The sequence below is a fragment of the Callithrix jacchus genome, chromosome 3 (assembly GCF_049354715.1).
Source record: "Callithrix jacchus isolate 240 chromosome 3, calJac240_pri, whole genome shotgun sequence".
Lineage (NCBI taxonomy): Eukaryota > Metazoa > Chordata > Mammalia > Primates > Cebidae > Callithrix > Callithrix jacchus.
In genome coordinates, this window is record NC_133504.1 from 15111250 (window position 1) to 15128573 (window position 17324).

At 36.5% G+C, this 17324-nt stretch overlaps 2 protein-coding genes across 8 annotated transcripts in view; one reads left to right on the top strand and one right to left on the bottom strand.

Moving 5' to 3' along the window:
- Nucleotides 1-105: 105 nt before the first annotated feature.
- Nucleotides 106-11935, top strand: SPATA4 (spermatogenesis associated 4). The gene is given in 7 exon segments (XM_003732401.6): nucleotides 106-355; nucleotides 2256-2385; nucleotides 2763-2881; nucleotides 2992-3212; nucleotides 7972-8088; nucleotides 11695-11755; nucleotides 11757-11935. Coding segments are annotated over 7 exon segments (933 nt in total). The 5' UTR covers nucleotides 106-137; the 3' UTR covers nucleotides 11824-11935.
- Nucleotides 11936-13628: 1693 nt separating this feature from the next.
- Nucleotides 13629-17324, bottom strand: part of WDR17 (WD repeat domain 17) — a 125482-nt gene continuing 121786 nt past the window's right edge. For all 7 annotated transcript variants that reach the window (XM_035292595.3, XM_078366228.1, XM_002745200.7 and 4 more), the window contains one exon: nucleotides 13629-16580. In XM_035292595.3, the coding sequence (XP_035148486.3) occupies nucleotides 16461-16580 (120 nt within the window). In that variant the 3' untranslated portion in view covers nucleotides 13629-16460. The remainder of the gene's footprint in view (nucleotides 16581-17324) is intronic.

The window sequence follows — 17324 nt, forward strand, 5'->3', positions numbered from 1 at the left end:
TCGAGGCTGCCCCGCGCGCTGGAAGACTCCGCCCCCGCGCGCTGGAAGACTCCGCCCCGCGTGCTGGAAGACTCCGCCCCACGCGCTGGAAGACTCCGCCCTGCCGTCTGCTGTTGCCTAGCAACCCAGAAAGCGGCATGGCTGCCTGCGGCCAGGGAAAAGGGTATTTGACATCGCAGGCTGCAGCTCTAGCCAAGTCAACGTCACTTTTGCCTCAGCTAGCAGCTCCCACCCCAGGGAGGCCTAAGAAGTGTCTGGTCTATCCGCATATCCCGAAGAGCTCCCACCTGTCTCCTGCCGTTCTGCGTTGGCTCCAGGGTCTGGATCTCAGCTTCTTCCCCAGGAACATCAACAGGTGCTGAACTAGGCCTAGGCCCCCTCAGTGGGCGCCCGGCCTTCTTTCTGCTGCCTGCCAGGCCTCAGGTTGCCTACCCTGGCCAGGCTTATGTTTCAAATCCAGATCCCCCACCCACGCATACACACGAAAACACTACTGGGGAGTAAGACTTTAACAAAGTATCACGAAGCACTTTGTTTATTCAATTAATCAAGTAATCATTAAACTATTATAGAATGCTTTGGTGACTACTAAAATACTAAGATAGTCAAAGCTTTTTCTTTCTAACAACCAGATCTCATGAGAACTCACTCGCTGCAAAGCTTTTTCTTTAGTGACATTGGGCATTAATACTGGTGCTGATGGCCAGGCGCGGTTACTCACGCCTGCAATCCCAGCACTTTGGGAGGCCGAAGCAGGTGGATCACCTGAAGTCAGGAGTTCAATACCAGCCTGGTGAACGGGGTGAAACCCTGTGTCTAGTAAAACTACAAAAATTAGCAGGCGGTGGTGGCGGGTACCTATAATCCCAGCTACACGGGAGGCTGATGCAGGAGAATCGCTTGAACCAGGAGGTGGAGGTTGCAGTGAGCGGAGATTGTGCTGCTGCACTCCAGCCTGGGTGGCAGAACAAGACTCTGTCTCAAAAAAAAAAAAGAAAAATCGTAAGGATCATTTTACCCTCTGTCAGAGATGGCATCTAGTTTGAGAGTTATCAACAAGTTTTTAAAGTTGGCACTTTGTACCTAACTGGCAGTTAATATTTGCTCTGGGAATGTAAACTAAATTCTATAAAAATTAAGGCAATGAATGTTTTGCAGAGCTCTGGTTTCAAGTAGCCGCTCCTTATCAGAGAGGCTTAGGTTCCAAGATCCCCAATGGATGCCTGAAACCGGCGATACTACAGAACCCTCTGTCAGAACACATTTCTGTTTATGTCTTCCATCCACAAATTTCATGCCTTTTAAAAAATCTTAACTAAGTACTTACCACACACGGTGGCTGAAAGTTTTATAGTTTGAGGTGTGATGGCAAAACTATCAAGAATGTCTTTTTCTTCACATTTCAGGGATACAAGATTCATTCTTATCATTCTAACCATGCTTACCATTTTCTATTAAGTCAAGAACTTCCATCTTTTCACCTTAAGGAAGAACTTCATGGTTTCTCTTTGGCATATCTGAATCACCAGCATCACTACTCTTGCACTTTGGGGACATTATGAAGCAAAATTATGGTGACTTCCACACAATGTGCCATACTGTACAGTTGACCTGATAATTAAAAGGTGACTGATGTCCACAGCGTGAGGACTCTGGACAAAGGGAGGATTCACATCCTAGGCAACACAGAGCAGGCAGGGAGATTACATCACACTGCACCAAACAGAGTACAGTTTAAAAGTTACAAACTATTTCTTGAATTTTCTATTTAATATTTTCTGACTGTGGTTGACCCAAGGTAACAAACTGCAGAAAGGGAAACTGCAGATAAGCAGGGAACTAGTGTACTAATTTGTCTTCAGTATTCCTTACAAAGATGCCTCTGAAATTTTAATGTGCATATGAATCACCTGGGGATCTTTTTGAAATGCAGATTCAATACAAATTAACACTTTGTATTATTGCTCTGAGGAGGACCTACCACGCAATTTTGTTACGATTATGTACGTATCAAAGGCTTTAGTGTCCTTTCGATGAACTTCGATGAACACTGTTCATCGAAAGGACACTAAAGCCTTTGATACGTACATAATCGTAACAAAATTGCGTGGTAGGTCCTCCTCAGAGCAATAATACAACAACACTGCTTTTACAGGATACTTTAGGATGGAATATTAGACTGGTGTTAATTATAAAATAATACAAACTGCATAATTAATTATACTTTATTTCATTTCCTAACTGCTGTGGATCAGAGATTTTTCAAATGGCTTCCTAATTGCAGAAATATTCTGTATATATTACCCCTGGGAACTTAAATTATCATCCTTTGAAAATGGGACCTCTTTGAAAGTCAAGTTGGATAACTGGGCACAGTTGGAGAAGGTACGTTAGCAATCATTTACACTTTTAATTGTTAAGCTGTTTGTTTTAAAGTGTGCCATCCCAATTTCCTGGGTCTCTACTTTTATGTATGTGACTGTGTGATACTGAGTTGGCAGCTGGCGCCCATGTATCACAAAGTTTATTAAATTCCAACTGTTTATGTCATGAGTCACCTATGAAACTGAGCATAATCTCTTCCGTAAGCATGATATATGCTGATTGGTTTTCCTGCTGAATAGCATCTTTTAATAAGCAAAGCATCAAACACAAAAAATTAGCTGATAGGTAAATAAAAGGGCAATTAAAGTGGATTTATAGTACTTGGAAATTTTTATAGAATTGCTTATGATAAAAATATTTTCTTTCTACTATTAAAGTTCCTGGCAAGAAAAAAATTTAAATTACCAAAAGAGCTAATCTATGGAACAATTCATTGTAAAGTGGGAGTACCTGAAATACTGATACAAGAGGTCTACACTTTATTAACACATCGAGAGTAAGTTCTTTGAAATTTCCTAGTAATGCAATTTAACATGAAACTTTTGATAATGTAAATCTCATTACTAAAATGTTGCTTGTCAACAGTATTTTATTTTTTATTTCCAGAATTAAAAGTATCCAGGATGACTTTGTGAATTTCACAGACTATAGTTACCAGATGCGTTTACCCCTGGTTTCCAGGTCTACACTTTCAAAGTCTATTAAAGATAACATTAGATTATCAGAATTACTAAGCAATCCCAACATGCTGAGCAACGAACTTAAAGTAGAGTTCCTCACTGTTTTACATGTGTTACAAAGAAAATTAGGCAGAAAATTGAATCCAGGTAAGTTTTCCTTGGAAACAGCTGAGTTCTTCCAAGTTCTGTCAGGCTATTCTTGAGCACAGATGAAAGAAATGTCTTCTGTAATTGGTTTAAAGGGAAATTACTTCTTTAATGCTAGCAGTGGAATGATTTATTTGCATTGGAGTGGTTTTTAATTCAATCTTTTTGATGAAGGCATAGGTTAACATAGTACACAGACACTTCTTTTTAGAAAAAAGTATATGTGTATGAAAAACTCATGTAAACTTGCACAGGAAATAAGTTCACATGTCAAGTAACTAAGGAGTTTGAGAGTTAATCAGGTCATGCATCCCTTGGGAAAAGCCTGGATTACCAGGATTCACTGTGGATGCTGTCTACGGTGTGAAGAATGTTAACCTTTCCATAGTGGGCTTGTTGGGATGTAGATGGTAGAGCAGATTGGGGAGATCGTGGCAACTTTCCAGAGGTATCACTGAAATCATCCTGTAAGTACCCAAACAGAGCATTTGCCATCTGCATTTGCCAGAATCACTGGCAGGTGGCAAAGTAATTGAACTTTCACTCTATCTTTTTTTGTTTTTCTAGCAGTTACTCAGGATACCACTAATATATTGAAATCTTAGGTAAGATTTGATTGTCTGGAATCAAGAGACCACATCATTTCTGTGGCACCCAAACATTTGGGAAAAGTAGCAGATACAGGTCATGAGGATTTCTCTCCCCTGTGAACTTCGTCTGAAGAAAACCATTTTCTGTCTGATTTCTAGCAAGAGAGGAGAGCACCAATTTTAACATCTCCTAAAATTGTGAGATGGATATGTTAGATTTTGTCCTCCCTTACTCCATCCATCCTTCCATCTCTTATATTTTGTTTTCTCTTTCTTGATATTTCTCATCTCTGGCTCTACTCATGAATTCATGAATAAAGACATAATTCGGGTTATTAATAAGGAGAGTTTTATATTGAAACATTTTGCATGTTTTCAAACATTAAAATTTTTCTGTGATATTTATCACACATGCATGTATTTACTATACAATTTAAAGAAGACTAATAACGATGAAAACACATTTGCATATCCCTATGCAGGTTAAGAAATAGAGCATCACTAGAGCCTTTACTTTCCGCTTTGTGAATTCAGACTGCATTTGCAACATTCCCCTCCAAGAGTAACTACCGTCCTGCTGCCTTTGTTTATAATTTCCTTGATTTAAAAATCTATACATACTACCTATATATTCTTCTTTATTTCATTTACCTATACATACTATTTATATATTATTTTTCATTTCATTCATATGTATTTTTAACTTTGGTTGATTTTATGAAACTTTGTAATAGGCAGAATGAGTCCCCATGCTATCCATGTTCTAATCCCTGAAACCTGGGAATATGTAACTTTACATGGCAAAACAGACCCTGAAGATGTAATTAAAGTTATAGACCTTAAGATAGGGACTGCATGCTGGCTTATTCAGGCAGACCTGACTTAATCACACAAATCTTTAGAAGCAGAGATCTTTCTTCAACTGGAATCAGACAGATGCTGCAGAAGGAGAAGTAAGAGGTCTGGAGTGTGATAGGGTCTCAACCTGCTATTGCTGCAGGGATGACATAGAAAGCATGAGAAGGTACCTGGCGCAGCTTCCAGGAGCAAAGAATGACCCTGGGCTGCCAGCCAGGCTAAAAACAGGGTCCTCAGTCCTGCAAACATCAGAAATTGCATTCTGCCAACAAGCTGAGCGAGCCTGGAAGATTCACCCCCAGAACTTGCAGAAAGGAATGCAGCCCTGCCAATACCTTGCTTTCAGCCTTGTGAGACTCTAAATACAGGACCCAGACTTCTATACTGTGAGATAAAAATGGTTGTTTTTTAAGTCATGATATTTGTGGTAATTTGTTATGGCAGGAATGAAAATTGAATACAAGCTTCACAGTTAACACTGTTCCCATAATGAGATTGTAAATGTGGCCGGGCGCGGTGGCTCACGCCTATAATCCCAGCACTTTGGGCGGCCGAGGCAGGTGGATCACGAGGTCAAGAGATTGAGACCATCTTGGTCAACAAGGTGAAACCCCATCTCTACTAAAAATACAAAAATTAGCTGGGCATGGTGGTGCGCGCCTGTAGTCCCAGCAACTCGGGGGGCTGAGGCAGGAGAATTGCTTGAACCCAGAAGGCGGAGGTTGCAGTGAGCCGAGATCGTGCCATTGCACTCCAGTCTGGGTAACAACAGCGAAACTCCATCTCAAAAAAAAAAAAAAAAGATTATAAATGTATCCTCCTATGTTTAAATTGATTAAAGTGAAAACTTTTAAGGTTTAAATTGATTAAAGTGAAAACATTTAAGCTCTTATTTCATCTGCAATCCATATGAAGAAACAATTGTCTCAGCTCCATATATATATATATATATATATATAGTTGTTGTTGTTGTTATTGTTGCTTTTTAAAAATTATTATACTTTAGGCTGGGCGCAGTGGCTCATGCCTGTAATCCCAGCACTTTGGGAGGCCGAGGCAGGTGGATCACGAAGTCAGGAGATTGAGACCATCCTGGCCAACATGGTAAAACCCTGTCTCTATATAGAAAAATAAAATTATTATACTTTAAGTTCTGGGGTACATGTGGAGAACATGCAAGTTTGTTACATAGGTATACATGTGCCATGATGATTTGCTGCATCCATCACCCTGTTATCTACGTTAGGTATTTCTCCTAATGTGATTCCTCCCCTGTCCTCCCACCCCCTGACAGGCCCTGGTGTATGATGTTCCCCTCCCTGTGTCCATGTGTTCTCATTGTTCAACTTCCATTTATGAGTAAGAACATGTGGTGTTTGATTTTCTGTTCTTGTGTCAGTTTGCTGAGAATGATGGTTTCCAGCTTCAACCCTGTCCTTGCAAAGGACATGAACTCATCCTTTTTTATGTCAGCTCCATATTTTGAGTAGTCTATTCTCTCCCCACTAATTTGTGATGCCCTCTCATGTTTCAGTATTTGTGTATGTATGGGTCTGTTTCTGAGCCTTCTATTCAACTTCGTCTACATGTGTATCACTGAGCATCTTGTCTTAATTATTAGTTATTTTATTTATTTTTTTGAGATGGCGTCTTGCACGGTCACCTAGGCTGGAGTGTAGTGGCATGATCTTGGCTTACTGCAACCTCCACCTCCTGGGTTCACACGATTCTTCTGCCTCAGACTCCCAAGTAGCCAGGAGCACATCACCACACCTGGCTAATTTTTTGTATTTTTAGTAGAGATGGTGTTTTACTATGTTGGCCAGACTGGTCTTGAACTACTGACCTCGTGATCTACCAGCCTCGGCCTCCCAAAGTGCTGGGATTACAGGCGTTAGCCATAGCGTCCAGCCCTTGTCTTGATTATTATTGCTTTATCATTGTTGATACTTTGTAAAGTCCTAAAATTTGTTGTTCTATGACGTTTTCTGTTGCTGTTTCATTTACAGCAAGTTTTATTATGAATGTATTAATACTGCCCATTGTTATATATGTATTCATATCTAACATACTATTTTGAGGTTTTTTTTCTTTTTCTGTTTCTTGTTTTCATCTTACCTATCTTTTCTTCTTTTGGACTAAATAATTTTTTCTAATTTTGAACATTTTAAATCTCGACTCTTTTTAGTATTAATCTATAAATTTTAGCATGCTATTTCTCTCAGTCTAAAGTTAGTATCTTTACTCTCTTCCTGAAACTACAAGGACCTTAGAACACTGGCACTGATCCCTCCCTGCCATCCTTCACCTCCCTTCAGTTTTCTTGTCTAGCATTTCAGTTCTGCCCAGTTATATTTTAACACCACAAATCAGACATCATTAGCTTCACTTTTCTGTTTAAAAGTCTATCTTTGCAGAAAACTAACCTGTATCTCTGTTGTCTTTTGAATACATTTTCTCCTTAGCCACAGATCATCTCAACTCTTCCAATTCTTGAATATAGTATTCCTTCCCCAGTCTTGATTCCTGAGACTGCTGATTGTAAATGTTTCTCATTTGCGGCCAAAGTAATTAATTGTGATAATTATAGTTCTGGGAATGCTGCTGACCAGAGCTGTGTTTAGTGTTGATAGACCATGACTGGTGAGTAGGAGTTACCTTAGAAACTTCTTCTAGCCTCAGTGAAGGATGAGCTGCAGAGGAGGAAGTCATCTTTAGAAGCATAAGGAAATTGCCCAGGTATTTCAGTTTACAGGATTAGTTAAAAAGAAATATGGGAAACATGGAAATAATTTTAACTCACAATTTTTATAGTATAAAATGTTTGCAAAATGAAATAGATACTGTATGCTTTTATCAAATATAAAAACAGGTAAAACCTATGATGACAGAAGTCAGAATAGAGTTTTCCTTTAGGATACTGTCTTGGAAAGACGTGAGGGGGCTTTGGGGTACTGGTAATACATAATTTCTTGATCTGGATGATGGTACCCTAGGTGTATTCACTCCAAAAATTCATTGGAATGAATTACACTTATTGTTTGTTTACCTTTTTGTATATACATTATAATTGAATAAAAACTTACCAAAGACTAATGGGAACATAAACATATAACCTTTAAATCAACTATTTTGTGTGTTAAATGTGTTGTGAGCAATGTGGGGAGGGATTATTAACCTACGTATTCACACTAAGGAATATGATAAACAGATATTTAAATAATTTACTGAATTTAAAAATTATGGCATCTTGTTTTGACAATGGCCATTATGGCTTTTTAAGAAAGAACTTTTGCGTTCATATTTTATAGAATGGTTTGATGTGAAACCAAATGTGGGAGAAGCGACTCTCAATCACCTTCCTGCCCAAGCCTCTGGGCACAAATATCATTCAAAGGTTTCAAAGGGAAGAGTTGCCCCTGTTTTACGTAAGTTTTAACTCTTGGCTTCTTAAAATGGATTTTTTTTTTTTTTTTGCTTGATTTTGTTCAATTAAAACTCTAAAAAAACAGTTAAATAGATAAAATGTTGGTGTCAACATTCAGTCCTCCACTCTCAATATTTGGTATGCAGTTATTTTGGTAAATGAAGGGATCATGTGGTCTGCTAAGCCGCGGATCCCTCCCTAACCTGCTGCTATTAGATCCATTTGAGTTCTGATTTATGCTTAAATAGGTGGGTCTGAAACATGTCAGGCTCATTAGAGTTCAAAGCTCAGTTCTTCAGTAGTTGGAAGATGAGTTGGTCAGCCCTGAGGCAGATATAGAGACTTGCATCCCTAGACTTCTCAACCAGTTGTATTACAAAAAGTCACTTGATTAAACCCTGTTGATTTAGAAAGCATTTATATTACAGCAAACTGTAGCCCACAGTCCAAATTCAGCCTGTTGCCTGTTTTTGTATAGTCCACAAGTTAAAAGTATTGTTTACTTTTTTTTTTTTTTTTTTTTTTTTTGAGACAGGTCTTTCTCTGTTGCCCAGGCTGGAGTGCAGTGACCTGATCTCGGCTCACTGCAACCACCACTTCCCAGGTTCAAGCGATTCTCCTGCCTCAGCCTCCTGAGTAGCTGGGACTACAAGGGCATGCTGGCATGCCTGGTTACCTTTTTGTATTTTTGTAGAGATGGGGTCTCACTGTGTTGCCCAGGCTGGTCTCAAACTCCTGAGCTCAGGCTATCTGCCCACCTTGGCCTCCCAAAGTACTAGGATTTAATGGTTAAAAAAATATATATCAAGCTGGGTACAGTGGCTCACGACTGTAATCACAGCACTTTAGGAGGCCGAGGTGGGCGGATCACCTGAGGTCAGGAGTTCGAGACCAGCCTGGCAAACATGGTGAAACCCCATCTCTACTAAAAATACAAAAAATTAGCTGGGTGTGGTGATAGGAGCCTTTAATCCCAGCTACTAGAGAGGCTGAGGCAGGAAAATCGCTTGAACCAAGGAGGTGGATGTTGCAGTGAGCTCAGATCGGGCCATTGTACTTCAGCCTGGGCAACACGAGTGAAACTCCCTCTCAAAAAAATAAATAAAAATAAAAATAGTAATTCCTGACCAAAAAATGCTATGAAATTCAAGTTCCCATACTCATAAATGACAGGGAGCACAGCCACTTCTGCTCATTATAGGCCTTGCTTCCGGCTGCTTCGACCCCACAACGGCAGGGCTGGCTTTCTGCCGAAGAGACTGTATAGCCTAGAAAGCTGAGTTGCCAGATTTAGCAAATAAAAACACATGGCAATGCAACAGATACCTTTGAGGACATATTTAGGACACACGTTTACTAAAAATTATTCATTATTCATCTGAAATTCAAATTTAAGTAGGCATCCTATATTTTAACTGGCAACCCTACCACAAAGCCCAACATATTTACTCTCCAGCCCTATACAGAAAATGTCTGTGGACCTCTGCTATAGATTATGTTTCCTGAAGTGTTGAGGGATTTCACTGGGCATAAAATTCTTCGTTTACATGGAGTCTTGAGAGCAGTGCCAATGTTTCTTTTTAAAAAAAAAAAATTATGATTTCTCAGAACCTTTAATTTGCTAATATGCATTGTAAATACTAACGGGAGAGGAGCAGAATGAAGTGTTTTCCAAACTCTGATCACACATCACTGTTTAATTTTGCTTTGCTTAATGGCCTTGTAGAACTAGTGTTCCTTAGAGCATACTTTTAAAATGTCCAAACCTCAGGCCAGCTCATCAAAATCTCTTTAACTCTTCATCTACCCGAGGTATCCTAAGCACAGTAGAATCCAACGGAAATGGATAGCAATGTTTCAATGAGTAAAATGCACCCATAGTTTCAGCTTCTGATTCTAGGAATACATCTTCTCCCTCAACTTGTCTCAACCTTCTGTTGGTGACATTTGTGGTGAAAGTTCCAGCAGGGAGGGAGGTGAAGCCAGGGCAGTGGGGTGAGGATGGGAGGAGGGGATCAGGAGGCATGGAAGGGAAACTGCAGGTGAATTTTGTTTTTGTAATGATTCACCATAATGAGTAGAGTTAAGAGTTCTTTCTCACAATTTTGTAGGAACGATGAATCTACTTTTTAATATGTTTTCCTTATTAGAAACATATGCTTGCCTCGTTCCCCTTATGATTAATTGAATTTCACCTGGGAAGGGAAAGAGCATGCCCACCTACTTTGGGACCTGTAATTAAAAAGTAGAAAGGAGTAGTCATGAGTCACAGCATGGTTTCCTTCCTAAGAAGGAGATGCAAATAGGCCAGAGAGAAAAACTGATGCCTGTTGATATTTGAATTGCTAAAGAGTATTTCCCATTTCTGTTATCATTTTTGAAAATCTTCAAGGTTCACATATGAGTTTTTAGAAAAACTGCATGCTATCATTGCTTCAGATCAGGAATCTAAGTAAAATGAATTTCTGCTTTTACAATTTTAATAATGTATAAACTGCCATAAATAACTACTCCCAGTTTGTTCTCTACTGCTCTTGTTTATGATTCTCTGGATACACTTTTATGATTTGCTTTCACCTCAATAGTCTTACTCTCCTTGGAAAAGCAGATAGGTTTATGGAAGCCCTCACTGGACAAGGTAGACCAGGACGGGAACGTGAACATACATTTATTTGTTTACTTGTCTCAATCCTATTCCAGATATGACTTGGATTCTCTTAATCTAGACACACAGTAAATTAATGAACGATGTGAATTCAGCTTTGGTAATTATATGGATGAGAACTGTTAAATGTTAAACAGTTTTGTTCTAAATTTGTTCCAAGGACGTCATTTCAGTTTCTGCTAAGAGGGTAGTAGAGTGAATAGTTTAGGTCAGCTACTGTAGTTTGATAGTCAATGGAAGGAGGAGATGCAAACACACTAGACTGTAGGAACTTAACTTGATTTTACTATTTAAGATTGCACATAATGGCACTGAAATCAGGCTGTTCACCCAAAGATCTTCTAATTATCAAATAGGGTGGCCAAAATTAATTGTTAGGTAGGTTGTTACCTTTGCTTTTTTCTTTTGATAACACTCAAGTTCTCTACTTGTTTACCCAAATTTAGTATCTAGAAAAACTATGGGCCACTGGGAATATAGATGTCCTAGTTGCCACTGGCCCCTCCCATTAGAACTGAGTGACCTAAAGAGTCTGGGTGGCTAGCTGGAATGCCTCCGTGGAATCAGAGTTCCATAAACTGTGTTATGAATCATGGACATTTGTCAAATCTAAATACAAAATTGTGCCACTGTTGCCTCAGCTGCTTTCTGAAGCAATATCTAAGAATAGTTGAGTCATATTCAGTGTCAGATGCACCAAAATAAGCCCTGGATATTTTTAGGCATGGCTGATGACTTTTGGAAGTGGCTGACATCCAGATTTTTTTTATCCATGAGTACTATAATGCATGATTTAAATATTCTTGTTTACCAGGCATTTAGATTAACTGTGCTTGACCCGTTGTCAATGATTCTGCATATATTTGATATATTAGGTATTCTGATGCTTGTATAAATATTTAATAACCATGAATTGATTTTAATTTTATTTAAATGTCCCAGCACATATAGGTAATGGTGGGAATTCACATAAAGAAATACACGTGAAGCAAGCTCATTCTCATGACTGTTATGAAACCTATCAGAAACATGGAAAAGAAACCTCAAAAAGCACCTGTCAAATGGCTTTGAAGAAGTGATGCCACGATCTCTCGCCATACTAAATAAACAGAAGCACCTAGTTTTGGGTGTATTTCAGTAATAAATAAATTAGAGTGGTGCCTTTTCCATAATTATGTTAAAGAACATTTCTTTTCCATTCAGTTTGTTTATTCAACATCTATGCCAGGCACTGTTGAAAATACAAAATCAAATAAATTAATGCAAAATGAGCAAAAATAATTTAAAAGGTATAAACACAATTCACCATGATGAGTAAGAGTTCTTTCTCCTAATTTTGTAGGAATGGTGAATCTACTTTTTAATATGTTTTCCTTGCTAGAAATTAAAAGCTACTGCTTTGCCTATTATATATTTACACATAATATTTATTAAATTTTATTCTGAATAATTATTATACTTTGGCCCATAGAACATCTTGATCATCTCCAAGAACAGCCTGAACTTAAACCAGTAAAAAAAAATAGGCGCCCCTCCTATTGATAGCAAGTTGTGGGGAAATAAAATCACACTTTTCTTGGAATTTGGTTCTGCTGTTTAGCAAAACCTTTAGTTCAGTTTAAAAGTTCCCACTGGTTGCTGCTATGCCCCATGTTTTACCTGAAGGGAAACAAAAGCAGACTAGTGTCCTGAAAACTAATGATCTTTTATATATTCATGGTAACTTTATATTTCATATGTGGAAACTTTTTAACTGGTGTTATTCATGTTTTGATACTGGCTCATTAACAGTCTCATTTGACATCCAAGATGGGTATTACTTTCATCAATTTCCAGCTAAATGTACCAGTTTTTCTGCATTTTTGAAAGTTCAGACTGTTTTATTAGCACTTCTACCTCCAAAGAGATGTCCTTATTAAATTTTACATTTTTAGATAGATGATAATATTTAAGAAGACTAAGAGAGCCCTGATGATACAGGTAACTTATTGGGAATGTGTTCAAAATTCAGTTTTATCTGCGGTAAGAGATCTAGGTCAAATGCATCTCTTAACCAGCTGTAAGTAATGTATCTGTTGTCTCACATTCTCATGGGACAATCCAAAGCACAAAATTATGAGAATAATTTTTTAATCTTTATAGTTTCTTTGGAAAGCGTTTGAGAAACAAATCTCTGAAGCTCAGCCATGAAAAAGATCCAGAAAAGAGGATTAGTTTTGGGTAAAGAGTCAAATAATAAGTTTCTTTGTCCCCTTGATCCTGTTTTCAATCTCCTGAAAAGCTAAACACTCATGACCTGACTATGGTAAGTGCCCAAGAATCCTGTGGAACCTATAGAGACTGTGGAAAATATAAAATAGTCTGTGGGCTTCATTACATACTGATTATGTAAATGAAGATAGCAAGGATGGTCAAAGTGGTCAAGAGCTTCTCGAGGATGAGTTGTGCATAGAAGCCAACACTACAGGCATATCTTCAAAAAACCATTTACTTCAAAAAGAATCTTTGACAGAAGGAAGCAATGACATTTTCTAGGAGCTATAGTGGCTGCTATATGAATTAACCTTTTCAATAGAAAGAATGCTTATGGGAATAGAAGCTACTATGACATAGCATTTGTATTAGTAAGCATTTTCCCCATTTTATAGTAATTTTGGGGTATATTGTAGTGAATGTTTCTAAAGTGAAGAATCAGCCTCTGGAACAATTCAGTGAAGTGATTTTCCTAGGTTACTGTGTAGGGTAACAACTCCGACAGCTTAGCCCTTTCACAGCTCTGATGACTCTGATCCAAGCATTTATGGAGAAACACTGGTCTTTCAATGATGTTTTGGGAAAACAGATGACTGTTCATCTTAGCAAGTAACTATGTCATATCGAAATGTAACAGTAATATTTATTAAAATTTAAAGGACCTGAAATACATACATCCATATAAATCTAGATAATGACATGCCAAATTATAGCACAAACAGGATATATAATTTTAGCATGAAAGTACATATTTCATTTAGGTATAGATATCTCAAAGATTTGGTAGAATAAACATTTATTAAGAGTTGACTATAAAGATGTCTTCTGTATTACTGATATACTAAATATGAATCCCTAAATTTTACAAATAATTTGTGAGGCTCTATATTCAGAATACCTTTTGACTTAAAATCAAAAGGGTATAAATGTTACGAGGACAACAAAATACAATCATTGCTCTAATACAATCATGTTCCTGAACATCTGGACAATTTCATCAAAATGTATATATATATACACATACATACACATATTTCATATATATACGTATATATATTTCATTTGTCTTAATTGACATTAAAATATATTTTCACAACATGTAACTATTTTGATGTTGTAATTTTGTGAACCACCCGGTAACTGCTTTTACAGGCAAAATATTTTCCCAATGCTTTAAAAATCATTTAAACCTGCATATTTAAACCTACAAAGTAATTATTGGTAATATGAACATTTTCAAATAGTAAAATAAATTCATATTATTTGCTTGGGTTTCATGCATATGAAATCTAATAAAATACTTCTATAAATTAAAAAATTTGTTTTTCATATTAAGGCACAATATATACAGATTGACAGAGTCAAATGACATAATTCTATGAAAAACCAATAGTTATAATTAATAAGAAGCAGACATTGTAGAAATCAAAGATAGTAGAAGGATGGTCACATCAACCCGAATTAGATTTCAGACAGAAATTGGGTTGCTCTTCTATTGTATTTATGTGTTTAAAGACTTGCAAATTTTTTTCATCTTTTATACATAAAAATATTATATTCCTACATTCATTAAAAATACAGAAGAAAGTAATGATTGTGTATATACTTAATGATATCCTTTGAAGTATTTAAGCACAAAAAGATAGGCTTATTTATTTATTTTAAAATAAAATTAAAAGAATGACAGTAGGATTGAGGCTGCCATTTTTAAGTGAGGGGTTTTTAGTACGTAGGTGCCAGTTAATCCTCCTCATCTGAGAAAAATTTAAGTTAGGGATATTACTAAGAGTTTACAAAAATACTTCTCAGGTACTCTTTTTACTATCCATTGCATCTCTGAGTTACATATATTCTCTTCTATAATATTTATTATTGTTTTTATAAAATGGAATTTAAACCTGTAATGTCTTTTTGAGTCTATGTGCTCAGTATGATACATAGATACATAACATATATATTTTTCCAGCTTTAAGAAGTTTTGTTAAGGTTTTAAAAACATTTTAAATGCGACAAGTTTAAAGATAATAAAAGCCACAAATATTCTAGTTATATGCGATTACCCTTTAGTCAGACAAAAACATCTATATTGCAAATCTTGTAAAACAACTTGAGTATCAAAATTCTTTTAGTATGCATTAATTTAATAAGTTTCAAAGTCAGAATTCTAGTCCAACTGAAATATATGTAGTCACATATCAGCCTTTTCATAGCTTTGCACTTTAAAAAACATTTTAAAAGTTAAATTGACATATCTAAAAATTCAACCAGTATCTCTTTACAAACATTTATTTAAAACTAATTTTCATCATATAAATTGTATGTGTGTTTTTTCTTTTTTTTGAGATGGAGTTTCAATCTTTGTTTCCCTGGCTGGAGTGCAGTGGCATGTTCTCAGCTCACTGCAACCTCCGCTTCCCAGGTTCAAGCGATTCTCCTGTCTCAGCCTCTTGAGTGGCTGGGATTACAGGTGCCTGCCATCACATCTGGCTAATTTTTGTATTTTCAGTAGAGACGGGGTTTCACCATGTTGGCCAGGCTGGTCTCAAACTCTTGACCTCAGGTGACCCGCCAGTCTCAGCCTCCCAAAGTGCTGGGGTTACAAGCGTGAGCCACCACGCCCGGCGAAATAAATTGTGTTTTAAATAAAGTTAACATAAATTGACCAGAGTATACTGTGTAATTATATGGATTAATCAAAACTAATGTCCATGCATGCCAAATCTCTTAAAACAGTCACTTTATCTCCTAATGCAAGTTTTCATATATAGTCGACTGCATTTTGTGATTTTTAACCCCAAATTCTTTTCATGCCTATATAACTTTCACCTTTACAATTGAACAGTTAAACTTCAGATAAAAAACTAGTAATGTTTTCATTTTTTAAAAAAAAGTATTTTGACTGTACCCATTTATTAATATTTACTAAACTTATAATTGAAAACTTTTATTAAATAGCTAACATTAGTAGTTTACTATGCATTTTATAAAGGAGAACATAAGTTTAAGTTGATGATCATTATGTACACCTTACATTTTGATATTTCAAGATACTCATTCAAATATCCATTAAGTATGTAACATATGTCTAGCACTATTCTCGGTGTTGCACAATTTAATATGTTTCAATATTTCAACGATATAATATTTTGGTACCTTTTATGCTGTGTGAAACTTTTATATGCTTTTTATTCAGTCCTTTATAATCTAAGTGTTTCCTCCTTCCCAAACATAGCTATTACTATTTATAAAGGAGGCATTTAATTTTCCTTTAAGTTATATACACATTTTAATTTTTGAAGTGAATGAATAAAAGTGACTGTTATTTCCCGCATCTCCCAACCTGCAATCCTCCTCTCAACCTCTGGTGCTTGAACAACAAAGATTAAGGTAGTACTAACGCATGAAAGTTTTTCTTTAAAAAAAAAAAATATTAAGCATGGAAAAAATATCTTCTATCAGAATGGATTGAGTCGTATTCCAGTCCCTAAAGGTGAGAATGGATTCACCTTTGCCCACATCAAAGCATCATTCAAGGAGATAGCAGATTTCCCGTCTTCCAGAAAGAATACCGGGCCCTGCACACAGTGAGAGGTGAGGAAAGAGGAGATGAAATTACAAATTTGCAAAGTATTTTTAAACTTTCAAAAAGAGAATCACTGCAATTAAAAAAACACATCATATTTAGGCAATGCTAATAAAAATTTAAGAATATGAGAAAATTAGGTGTTTTTGAACTGCAACAAAATATAGAAACATTTTTAAATGTCTTAACATTGTCATTATACCCTCATATCTGTCCAAATAGAATTATTTTTAATTTAAACTCTAAATACAATAGTACTGCCAATGACAAATACGTTTTGTTAATCTAGTAATTTCCACAAAATTTACTTATTCTATAAAAGCATTTATGCCTAGTAGCAGGCTTAAATATATTTCAATATTTTAATCATGTAGCCTATGTCAAGACAGCTGGGGTGATTCTTTAGGCCAGCTTTCCAGAAGATGAAGAATATTGTTTTATGTTGCATGTATGACTTAAAATATGATTAGTCAGGTGATTTTCCAGCTTATTTGTAATCTAGTTCCATCATTTATGATATATGCCAGGGTAGTTATAAAGAACTAGATGTGAAACATTTTCAATCTATATTACCTAGCTCTGAGAAGGAAAAGCATCATTTCAAAAACAAAATACAATACAAATTTTGTTTTCTTAATTAGGTACTAAAGCTGTTGAGTTCTGGGTCTGATTTCAAATGATACAACTTGTAGTTAGCAAATTATTTCTAGAAAATGGAAAGCCCATCATAGGACTA